The sequence below is a fragment of the Lepisosteus oculatus genome, chromosome 16, assembly GCF_040954835.1.
Source record: "Lepisosteus oculatus isolate fLepOcu1 chromosome 16, fLepOcu1.hap2, whole genome shotgun sequence".
In the NCBI taxonomy this organism is placed as follows: domain Eukaryota; kingdom Metazoa; phylum Chordata; class Actinopteri; order Semionotiformes; family Lepisosteidae; genus Lepisosteus; species Lepisosteus oculatus.
In genome coordinates, this window is record NC_090711.1 from 5,549,627 (window position 1) to 5,562,034 (window position 12,408).

Sequence of the window (12,408 nt, forward strand, 5' to 3'; positions counted from 1 at the left end):
TATGAGTAACACTTTATTTTCTGCTCTCTATTTTATATACCTCAATTCACTACCCTTATACTATCTATACAATTCTCTACCCTTATTCTATAGTAAACCGATCTGTCTGTCTTCTAGGCTTGGGTATGAGCCTTCACTCAAGAACTGAAGATCAGATGGTTGATGCAGATAAAAGCAGTAATGACACTGACCTGATTTTAAGTGGCGCAAGCTGGCCACATCAGGATCTGATGTGCTCTTTGTGCAAAATGGTGTTCACCAGCCAAGAGAAGCTAAAGGAACATGAGCATCAGCACACCTTGATGATGGCGCTTTCTCTGGATTATTTCGACATCTCAAGACCTCTGTTGCCCGGGCTCGCAGGCTTCTTAGCCCCAGAGCCTCCAGCCCGGTACTCCTGTTCGCAGTGTCCGGCGAGCTTCACCCTGAAGTCCAACGCCGACCGGCACGAGAAGACCATCCACTTCAAGCGCAAGATGATGCAGTGCGGCTACTGTCGCAAGCGCTTCCGAGACCGGACCGACCTGAACCGTCACCTGTCCTCCGTGCACTCCAGCGAGCGCATCTTCACCTGCAGTTTGTGCGGCAAGGCCTTCAGCACGCAGAAGAACCTGGCTACACACGTGAAGGTCTGCTTCCAGGGCAGCACCAAGGCGCAGCTCCTGTGGAACATGGAGGCCCTGAAACAAGATGAGCCCGGAGAAGCCACCAGCAAAGGCTGAGAACCCTGGAGCGCGTTCCCATGTCGATGACGGACGCCTGAATCGCTTTTAATCAGACCTCACTGTTCCACCTTTGTTGTTCACCTCATTTTAGTTGGTGAATACAGGAGCTAGAAGTGAGGTCTGACCAGGGTTTTTTTTTTCTGCTGGCTTCTACTTTCTCCCTTGCCGGTGACATTGCGAAAGATCATTTGAAACCTTCCTATTTTGTACAATTGGTGTATTATTGTAAATTTTGTATTTTAAAAAGAAAGAAAGGGTTTGATACTTTATATTTGTTAACTGCAGTGAGAAGCACAATCACTATGCACAGTGAAGAAATAATGCTGTATTAAAAGTATTTTTTTAATTCAGGGTTTTTGAGTATAGTATATATTTTTCTGAATATTTTGGAGTCTGCTGAAGGAAAAAGATTTCAGTACATGCTTTGCAGTTCGCTGATGCTGCTTTATTCTTCTGGGTTGTTCCTTTGAACCTGTGGTAGAATTGGCTAATTGGCTGACTTCAAAATACAAGGTGGCTTACTGAATGGTGCTTTAGTGTTCAGCCAGTCACCCACCTTTTACCCAGGAACCATCACAAGTGAAATAATCTCCATATAAGGATTAAAGACGTCTGCCTCTCTAGCTGGTTTGAAATCCTTTACCTTTGGAGAACTATATTGTGAAGTGTACAGCACCGTCTTATCGTGCAATAGCTCCATCTGCTGGGAGAGTCTATACAGTGTTCTTTTTTGCTGTGGGCTAAGTGCGGAGGAAATAGGCTGGGGGAGGGCCAAACAGTATCGCTACCCCCAGTGTCTGTCTAATCTACCTGAATAATTGTCATAACTGCCCCCTCTTGACCTTTGACCTGGGATGAAGGGAGCCGTTGAAAGGAAGCACTGACCTCTGTGAACTCTTCTGCAGTCTTGCACCAGTGTCAATATGGGCACGACATGGGTGAAATTGTGCACTTTTTTTTTCAGCACCATTAGTGTGTTGGTTAGGAGCCGAGTTCCTTCTGTTGTTTGATACATATGGTGCAGGGTGCTTTGCTCTGATTTACTCCAGTCTTTATTTTAATAAGACGTTTAAAAATTTAAAACAGCTCGAACACAATGTGCTAGCTTATCTAGTTACAAAACTGAAAAGGTATTCTAACCATTCTCAAGAATGGCACATACAGTAATTGATATTTTAGTGATAAAATGTGAATAATACAGTGTTTCAAATAAGCTTTTGTAATTAAAAACCTTGAACTGTACATGAAATGTTGGCAGTAATCTAGTGCTCAGAAGTAAAAAAAAAAAAATACTCCAAACCCATATTAAAAATATGGATGAACTGTTGTCTTCTGTATTTGATTAGAAGCCTTAATGTAACATTTCTCTGCTGTAGGACTGAACAGTTTGTGTTTGCACAGATTTTTAAGTTTTGTCGACAGAGCTCGAGTCTATTTTTCAACATGACAGCAAATTTATTGTCTTAACCTGGAGAAAATACTGTTGTTTCTCATTAAAATTCCAGAATTGTTTCCATGAAAAAAAAATTGGGGATTTTTTTAATGTAGTACCTGACCCCTCTTAAAATAATCCTCATATATATTTGACTTACACATTCAAAGAATGGATTCTGTTTTATACTTTTATCAGTATTATTCTTGAGGATAATTTGTTTCATTGCATCTACACATGATGGAAGGCTACATATTATGAGGGATTTTCCATAAACTAGTAAGCTATAGCCAAATTGCTCTTGACTTAAGCAATATATTTTAATTAATGTAGCTCTTTTTTATAGTATAAATACATTTGTTGAAATGTAAACTTCGAATGAACCACAGTTTCAAAAAGCAATACCTCCAGTTATTGAATCCTATTTGTATTCGTATTTTACTCAGTGCTGCTACTGTATTTGATGTTTTTAATGTGTACTGTAGATCCTGTGTATGAGCCATAGAAGTATTTCAATTGTGCAGCTGAAGTATTTTTCCCGAGTGTTGTTTTTAAAGTCAGTACGTATTTCTTTTTGCTATTGAGTCATAGTTTTTAATACAGTCAGACATGTAGTATACCTGGTGTCTCTTTAATAGTTGTTTAGGATTATAATATGATTTGTTAATTTCTTATTTATGGTTTGTGTACCAGTTCTGTTTTTTATTGACACTGTTGAACTAAAATAGTGTCAGTGCACTTCTTAAGACATGTTTAATGAAGGTGGAAACTGACACCTGTTATGAAGTGTGATGATCACAGAAAAGTAGAAGTTGAAGTTGAGGCTCTCAGTAATTAAAGTGCCTGGGCATCATTAACTGATTACATTTAATTAGAGGAATAATGAATTAGTTAAACTTTAAAGAAATGGTAAAAACCAAATTCCCAGAAATTTTCATTAACAATCACCTGATTAACAACATGCATTTAAAAGGCAACGTGCTACTATAAGTGATAAAAATCTTTCTTTCCCTCTAACGTGATTGTTAATATTGATGCATGAGTTAGCCAATATGGTAATAGTCATATCTTTTGTCAAACTATGAAATGCATGATTTAGTAAAAAACTGGGTGTTCTTCATCTAACTGCGTTACTAATGCAAACTTGCTCAGTTGGTGGTAAACTGAGATCAGCGATCATAAATAAAATTAATTATATGATCTTCTCTATTGCTTATATTTTTTATTAAAAGCACTAGGGATACAGAAGTCATGATACTTTATCTCTCACATACAGTATATGGACCTTAAGATATATAATAATTAGTAATAGGTTTATTCCATGCTGAAAAAAGAAGAAAGAGAACACAACGTTTCGGCCGTGGAGCCTTCTTCAGGTCAAGCTCCACGGCCGAAACGTTGTGTTCTCTTTCTTTTTTTTTCAGCATGGAATAAACCTATTACTTGTTCCTTTGCAGCCTACGCATGCTGACGCAGCTACCCACCTAGAATAATTAGTGTGAATAATGGTTGCAGGTATGGAAGATCATCCTCAAATATTATGAAAAATAAAGACATTTGAGAGTCGACACAAAGCATACAAACTAACAAGAAATTAAACTGACAGTTCTCTTTATTATATGTTAATAAATGTAAAAGCAATTTGTGCATCTATTCAGATGTAAATTTAGTTGTAAATGAATTGTATATAAAAAGGGAATGCACAGATATCCACCCCATAAATACAACTTTCCTCAGGTGAAAAAAGGTTACTTGCTGTACTGTGTAACTCTCTTGCTTCTTTTAGAGTTCTGTGTTTAATAAACATTTCAGAGTTTTTATAAAAAGCCTGTTGGAGAGAGTTAATGAACACACAGATTACAGCCTCTTTAATTTGAAATATCTGATAAACTGTTGTTCTTGCTTTGTCATTTTTTAAATTCAGTTAGATTAACAACGATCATTTTATGAACGTTGTATAATTTTCTTGTATAATGCACAAACTGAGATAATATATATTTTTAAAGTACAGTAAGAATTTGATGTAATAAATCTGTATTTAATAAACTTGTCTTGCTAATGCAATTGATGTGTCTGTAAATGCATGTGGGTCAAAAATATTTTTAAGGTCCTCTTTCGAACCGTAGTGTTCAAAACACTTGGTTTTGTGTGAGCCTTGTGAAGCAGTGTTTACAGAAGTAGTTTATCAGCTGGCTATTTTTTAAAATTGCTAATCAGTGACGTTGGGGGGAAAGTTTTCCGATTTGAGCCTCTATATGCATGGGTCCTGTGATGGTCTGGCACCCCTTCAATGGAACAGTATAACTTGTGTAATTTTTCAACATCATATCATTCTACCATAGCTTACACTTTTCTTGTAACACATAGAGCAATTGTGTAAAAGGCTTTTGTGACATTTTGTGACCTCCTTATTGTATGAGAGTCTCTAGACCATGGGATAATTGGCTTAGCACTGTCTAAATAAGACAGTGTGTGCTCTTTAAGGATAACTTCTAGTGACCTGAAGTAACTCGTGCCCATTTTTTTTGCAAAGTTTCGGCTTGCACACTATGTTGAAGACAGTGATTGTTTCAACTGAATTGTTAACAGACTGGAGCTGGACTGTTTTTTCTTATTAGCTTATTAGGCACATTTTGTTTTAATTTTAATGATCATAGTAACTATATAAATAGCACGTTGGCTATACATTGTCGTAAAAGGTCAAGCTACCCTAAAGGTTAACATCATAAGGTCAAATAATACAGTTTGATCTTTTACAGTAAATTATTGTATGCAGTGTTGTATATGCATTTACTTTCTGAACGTTGTAGTCTTGTTTGGGTTTTTCATCTCTGTATTACACAGCTGTGCCTTTAATACACTTGTAGGAAATTAGCCCCTGCAATTATTGGACTGGTGCAGCAGAAATATTTCTTTCTGAAGTGCTTGTCAATGTAAGCAATATTCTGACTGACGTGGTCTTTTCTGTGTCTGGTATTGCAGTGAACGAGTTCACCGTGATCAGGAAGAAGTTCAAGTGCCCATACTGCAGCTTCTCAGCCATGCACCAGTGTATCCTCAAGAGACACATGCGCTCCCACACAGGAGAGAGGCCCTACCCCTGTGAGATCTGTGGGAAGAAGTTTACTCGCAGGGAACATATGAAGAGACACACATTGGTGAGTGCCGGTGCCACTCAATGCCACATACAATACGTACTGTATCAGTGACACCTTATGTCTGACCACAGAATGTAGCATAAGCCCATAGAGAGCCTAGAGGAGAGATATGGTCTGTAGAACCTTAAAAGATGATAAAGGTTTTAAAGGTATTTTACTTACCCATCCATCCATTTTCTAAATGTTTTTCCAATTTAGGTTATGTAGGACCATAATTGCTTTAATAATAGCTTAATTAAAGTTAATGAAATTTGTTCTGGCAGAAAAATGAGCTCCCTGAAAAAAAAGGTGCAGTTCCCAACAAGACCATACAGTATATATACAGTATATCACTAGTGCTCACCTCCGTTATTTCTTTTTTTCCTGAACAAGACTTCCTTAATCAGAAAACACATGTGCACACACACATGCAATTAATCTGAATTTGGTGAAGGAAGACCACAAAAATCTCCTTTGGTTTTTGAAAGATCAGAGTCCTCTAAACCATGACATACACACAGTAAGTGCCTCGATGGGAAAACGCAATACAGAAATAACTGTGGTTTAAAGAAACTTCTCTAAATCAAGTTTAGGATGACTTTTACTTTATTGATCATAACGTCTTTATTTCTGTTTTCCCCAAGTACATTGAGAAAACAGTTTTAGAGTTTTCTGTTACTGGTACTATTCAGTTCGCTGGATTAAATGCTAAAATACTTTGTACTACAAATAATAAGTACATTTTCAAATTAAAAATAATTGTTACATTCTCTTAAAAAGCACCTCTGCGTCAACATGACTGTGGATATACTTTAGCTGCAGAAGCACTGTGTTATCACTCATCCAATACATTCATCTAGCACCACTGTATCTAACCCTTTGTCCTAGAATATGTTTTGTAAGAAAATAAACTCATCCTTAAATTCACTGTCATGAAAACTTTTGCACCATCAATCTCGTTCAGTACTTTTTCTTGTTCTTTTTCTTTAAGGGGAAAGCTGTTACCACTTTAAATATCACATGGGTGATATTCATTAACAGTTCATTTAGAAATGGGGAAAAAAACTCCCGTTAGAGGTAGCAAGTAGAAAAGAATCTGCAGGGAAGCCCAAATTTGTGCAATCCAAATTTGCCAGCTTCACGGTTTCTGTTTTCCAATAAACGCAGGTGTCAAGTGAGAGTGGCTGTAAAATCTTACTGACAGTACCCGAGTGTGGGGGGCTGTGGGCTGGCTGGGCCAGTGAGCGCTCTGACCTGCTGTGTGCTTTGCGTTTGCAGGTGCACAGCAAAGATAAGAAATACGTGTGCAAGGTGTGCAGCCGCGTCTTCATGTCGGCCGCCAGCGTGGGCATCAAGCACGGCTCCAGGCGCCACGGGGTGTGCGCCGACTGCTCGGGCCGCGGCATGTCCGCCCTTTTGGACCAAAATGGGGGGGAGGGCTCCCCGGAAGATGAGCTCTACCCGGGGGAGAACCAGTTCGCGGACGACCCCGACGACCTCAAGGCAGACGGGGACGAGGAGATGGGGGACGCGGACGCGGAGGGGGAGGGAGAGGGGGAGGGGGAAGAGGACGGCAAGTGGAAAGACGACTCAGGAATGTCTCACCAGGACGTCATTTTAGACGATGAGAAGGAGGAGAGCGACTCTGCACAAGAACCCGAAAACCAGGGAGGGAGCGACAAAGATTTTGCTTGGATTTCTTAGTCCATTTCGTTGGTTTTTTTTAATAAGTGAAAAATGAGAATAGCCTTCTACCTTCTTTAGATATGACAATTTTAAACCGTTACAGTACCAATATTCACTCGTGCACATTTTCTTATGTTATGGGTCTGAAAAATGAGAGGGAATTTGGGGGTTTTTTCTGTTCACGTAGTTGGAGATCACGTCTAGTCTTTTGAAATTTAGACATTTTGGAGCTGGAGGTTTAAAATGTCATCTGTAATCTTAAGGCATTGGCTTGTAATGTTTATATTCGTGGCAAAGTATCAACAGTTTGAACAGAAACAAGTGCTGTCTTCTTGCTAATTTGTCAGGTGGCACAGTAAGATGTACTGTTTCTATTCCAGAACAGCAGGCTTCAGATAATTCACAGCAGTTTAGCAGATGGCAAAAACTACCACGGATTTGCACTTTAATGTTGACCTGATTCCTATCGAATGCCCTAATTTGAGTGGTTTACATGTTTTCTTATTTTCAAACACGTTGGTGACCGCCCTACCTTTAATGACACATGTCCACATGACTGTTATTACTTGTACAAAGTTGCAACTAAGGTATGCCTTTCTTAACTCGTTTGCCACTTGTTTTTACATTTTTTTCTCTTACATTTTATTAAAGCTCTGTATGAAACCTTGAAAAAAACCAATTGTGGCTGAAAAAAACAACAACAGGATTTTTGCTTGTAGTTGGAAGTGTGTGTGAAGAAAGATGGCAATGCTATGCAGAAGTTCATTCGGAACTTCACTGTTCACGCCGTGACTTTGCCAGCTCTTCAGCACAGCGGCCCACATCTCCTTGTAGGTGACCACTAGGCCACGGCCCGGCCCTTTTCCAAAGGGAGTGGGACCTGCAGGGTAGCCATTTCAAAGTCGAAGAAGGAAAACCTGATTCTGAAGGTCTGTTCAGAAGGGGAACACTTGTACTTTTCCATTCCTCCTTCCAAGGGCTCAATTTAGATTTTGGGAGACTTGCTCCTGAGTTAAGAGGCTGCTTAATGAGTGGGGGAAGTCGCATGGTGTACGCTTAAGGCCTGTACAGAAAGGCCCGTCTTAATCAAATATGAGCAAAAGTCTTGTGAACGTTGGACTGCCTTCAAAACTCGCACACTTTTTTCTCAAGCTGTTTCAGCTTTATTTCTTAATCTGTGTTTTGTCAGTAAAATGTATTTACTTGACGTGCTAGGATTCCTAGGACCTGTTATTTTGTAAAGGGTGTTTTTCTAGCCTTTATTTTATATTGAAAGCTAATCTTATTTCACCTTTATTTCATATAATAAACCACACCCATTTACACTTTAGGAACCTAGCTATTTTCATCTATTTTATTTTTACCAGACTCACTCTTGAAGTTCTTTAGTAGTAAATTGGGCTGCTTCGCTTAGAGTCAATGAGGAAAGTGACCTGTGTTTAATATGAATTTTGACAGATTATTTTTGTTGAGAGGTTATTTATTGAAAGTTGTTTTTAGTGGATTTACTGTTTTATAAAACATTCCTTCCATTCTGTCCGATCAGTCCTCAAGGCACAAATAGCAGTTTGTTTGTTTTTTTTTAAATTGCATTTGTGCCTGGGTGTTTTATCTTTGGAGTGAGAGTGGTTTGATTTGTTAAGTGCTGGAAGCTGAGCTTTATTATGTGTTTCATTTAAATATTTTATATATATAAAAAGCTTTTATACTTTGCCTTGTTGTGGACAGCAAGCCACGTGGCTTTCAGAACATTTTTCAGATTATTGTGCCAGTTCTGTGCTTTTTATTATTAATATTTTGTTTTGTTTTGCAAAGAGAGCAAAAATCAGAGAAGCTAACTTATTTGTTATATATTGTTCAAAAGTTATATATAGCACATGCTTCTATATTACTAACGTACACTAAATAATGAATATTATACCAAAAATAATCTAATATACGTTGTATACATTAAGTGCTTTTTTTTCTACAGGTGGTGTGCAGGTTCAAAGCTTTGAATTATTGTTTTTTTTTCATTTTAAGAATGGATATATTGTTATTGATATGAAGGGTATCGTATATGGTAGATAATTTCGTATATATATCCGCTTTAAATTCCAGAAAACATTCTTGTACAAATTCCAAGTTATTGATTACACGGTGTGCTCTACTGTATGATATTGCATTTGCTTTTAGGAATACGTAAAATGTAAAGGCAAGAGGACGAATTCCATTTTTATGTGAACATTATTTGCTTTAATATGATTTTTTTTATTGTTGCAGATTTGGCTTTATTTATTGTTTTTTTTTTTATATCTCTAAAAATAAAAACCCTTTTGAAAGACAATGAAGTCATTTGAATAATCCCTGTAGACAATTCTGGGTTTTTCCAACAAAAATTAAGATCATAAAAATGTCTTTTTCTCTGTACCCCAGCAGGATCTAGTTAAAGTAAAGCCTACTATTTAGACGTACAGTACAGCACTACTCTAGATAGAAAGGTGAAGATTTGTCACAATCCTATTGATTGTGACTAAAAACTGCAAGGACAGATTTTAGAAAACATAGTTTGTGTCACTTGCCCTCAAAGGATTAAAATAATCCTTCTTTAAGGAACTTTGCCTTCAGCCTTTTAAGTGTGCCTAAATTATAGTAAAAAGTGTTAGGAGCTCAGTTTTGATCGAAGGGAATTTTACCATACATCCAGTTGGAATTTTTTAAACCTTTTTTAAAAACAAGGAAATTACCCAAATGTTCACAAAGAAGGATATGTGTAACAAATGTTTTTCTTTTCAGAAGAACAGCTATACATTTTTATAATTTTGACACCTTGTTTTATAGGATTTTTATATTGATGGATTATTGTTTTGGTTGTTGGGGTCTCCTAACAGCATTTTGTTAATTTCTTATACCAAAGCTGTGGTGAAATATCTGCACACCTCTGTTTTATTTTAGAAAATGCAAAACTGGAACAATTTGCAATATTTAAAAAAAGAAAATCAAAACCTAATTTTAGCCTGTTTAGCTTGATATGTGCAAATCTTGAAGCCATATGTATGGTTACTTTCTAGATTATATTTCAAATTCCTACTTTTTATTTTAGATTTTGATCTTACTAAGAGTGCTGTGTGTATACTTTCATATATATTATTTATTTTTTCGACATGATTCAACTTGTCTTTTTGTTTAAAAGGACAGTGCTTGAAGGTGTTGAAGCTCTCTGTGGGGGATATTGTTCTATATGATACTGACTTTATAGTAATTATTATAAACCTGTGTTTGTAATGCAGATGTGTTGAATAATTGAAAACAAATTTAGTAATCACAATAGTGGGAGAAGATAACAGTGCGTTGTACTGATTTTCTGTATATGATAGTACTGATAATTTTACCTGTTTTCTAGTTGAATCATAAAAATTCCTGTACCTTTTTAGGCATTCCTGAGGTATGCCTATGTTTATTCTTAACTTCATATTAGTGGGATTAGCTTGACTATACTCGCAAAACCAATCAGTCTCAATAAATTTGGAAATTGCTGCTGAAAAATAATTCTTGTGCATTTTATTGTGATTTTATTGAGCTTCACTTGAGAAGTATGCCTGTCAAGAAAATACCCCCAAAAAGATAGTCAGGGTTTTAAAAAGTTCATACACACAAAATAATTTTCAATTTAAAATGAATATTGTTTACAGCACTTACCTTGCACTTTCAAAAGGCCTTGAATGTAGGAACTAAATGTGCCTCATTTGTTAGTCAAGTTTTTCTATTCATTGTATTCACTGCCACAACCCTTCTCTACCTCTAACTCGGTAGACTACATGGAAATTAATGCTCAAATCTGGAATGAACACCTCTGTATTGTAAAGTCAGAACTGCACTTCATTGAAGGTGTACTATATATTTGCCAACACACTTTTTATACATTGTTGCTTGACCTTCTTTTCTACCTTAAAACATTGATTTAAAAAATATGCTGGCTTGTGACATTATCAGTTGTCTTCTGGGAATAGAAAAATGGCCTGGATTAAAAGCAGACTTCACTTTGGCCTTACTACTACTTGAAAATCATTAGCCCACTGCCTGATGATTGGGTGACTCCCAAGTAAAAAAAAAAATCACTGGCAAGCACAAAGCCACATGAGGTACTGGGTTTGTCATTTTTGATTGATGACCTGGTATTCCAGTTTAATGCATGTCTATAATGTATATAGCTGCCATTTTTGTGTCTTAGGGACAGTCTGCAATTGATAATGAAAAGAGGACCCAATAAAAGACACTTTTTCCAGCTCTTGCTAGAAAAACAGTGGCCATCAGATCAATTTTGATATCCTGAGTGCAAAAGCAACATGCATATCTCCTTACAATGTAGGTGACTTTATCTAGTAGGTTCTAATTGTAAATGTATTTTATCCAATGTATATCTATATCCATAGATACATGTATCCTATATAGTGATTCTGGTGTTTTCAAACAAAGTGAAAAAAACAGAGGTGAAAGTATCATTTATCCACTGAGGTGTATTTTGAAATTGCAATTGTAGAGGTCAAAACAAAGGCAATTTAAGAAGTAAAATGGTATTGGATAGATATGGAATTAATAGATAATGGAGGGCAACGGTTTTAAGAGATTCGAGTTCAGAACAGTTCATCTCGGAGGGAAGTGCCTCTCAGTTTTGAAAGCCATGGCCCAGCTGGCTTAATCAATAAGAAATCTAAGAAGAAAAAAAGCACTTTATGAAAAGACTAAAAGCGAAGAGGGTTCGATTGAGAAAACTGTTTAATAACCTGCAAGCACAAGCAAAAATGTATATTAAGAGGTTCAAAACAGATAATATTGCAACAGAGTATTTTTTTCCAATACAGTAAACCCATTTTAACAGGGGGGGAAGGGGGTGTCTGTTATTGCTGAATGTCCGTTAAATACAAATTTTTCAGTCCCAAACCACACTATTTGTGAAAAATATACTGTATACAGTATATGCACATACAGTATACAGTATGTAGAAACTATATGCTTTCAAGAACTTTTGATATGTTTTTAACAACTGCAATTAACATAGTCAATGAAAATTGTTCCTGTACCATTTTATCATAAATATCCAAGCTGTTTATTGTATATGTTTTAAATATACTGTAGAAAATTCACTAAAGCCTTTGAAAAACAATATTCATAGTACGCCATTGACCTACCCTTATATGTGAGTCTGGAAACAGTCAGTTCTTTGGATAAATTAACCAATACCAAAATAAGCTAGATAGCCTAAATGGCCTTATCTTATATTTTAACATGTTTTTTCTTTTATATATAATTTAATGTCCATTTAGGTTTTTTATTTTAATTTGAATTCTATCATGCATTCCCCCCCCCCAGAGGAAAAAGATGTTAATAAATCTTTTAAAATACACTTTCACATGTGTTGAAACACCATTCACAGCATGGATCCAAAATT

At 36.5% G+C, this 12,408-nt stretch overlaps 1 protein-coding gene across 2 annotated transcripts in view; it reads left to right on the forward strand.

Moving 5' to 3' along the window:
• Positions 1 to 10,508, forward strand: part of zbtb46 (zinc finger and BTB domain containing 46) — a 53,084-nt gene extending 42,576 nt beyond the window's left edge. The window contains exons 4-5 of one of the 2 annotated variants that reach the window (XM_015364990.2): positions 5,140 to 5,315; positions 6,573 to 10,508. In XM_015364990.2, coding sequence (XP_015220476.1) covers positions 5,140 to 5,315; positions 6,573 to 6,998 — 602 coding nt within the window. In that variant the 3' untranslated portion in view covers positions 6,999 to 10,508. Of the gene's footprint in view, positions 1 to 117; positions 3,478 to 5,139; positions 5,316 to 6,572 lie in introns of those variants that run through there. The other variant, XM_015364989.2, reaches the window with a different exon arrangement.
• The last annotated feature ends 1,900 nt before the right edge of the window (positions 10,509 to 12,408 follow it).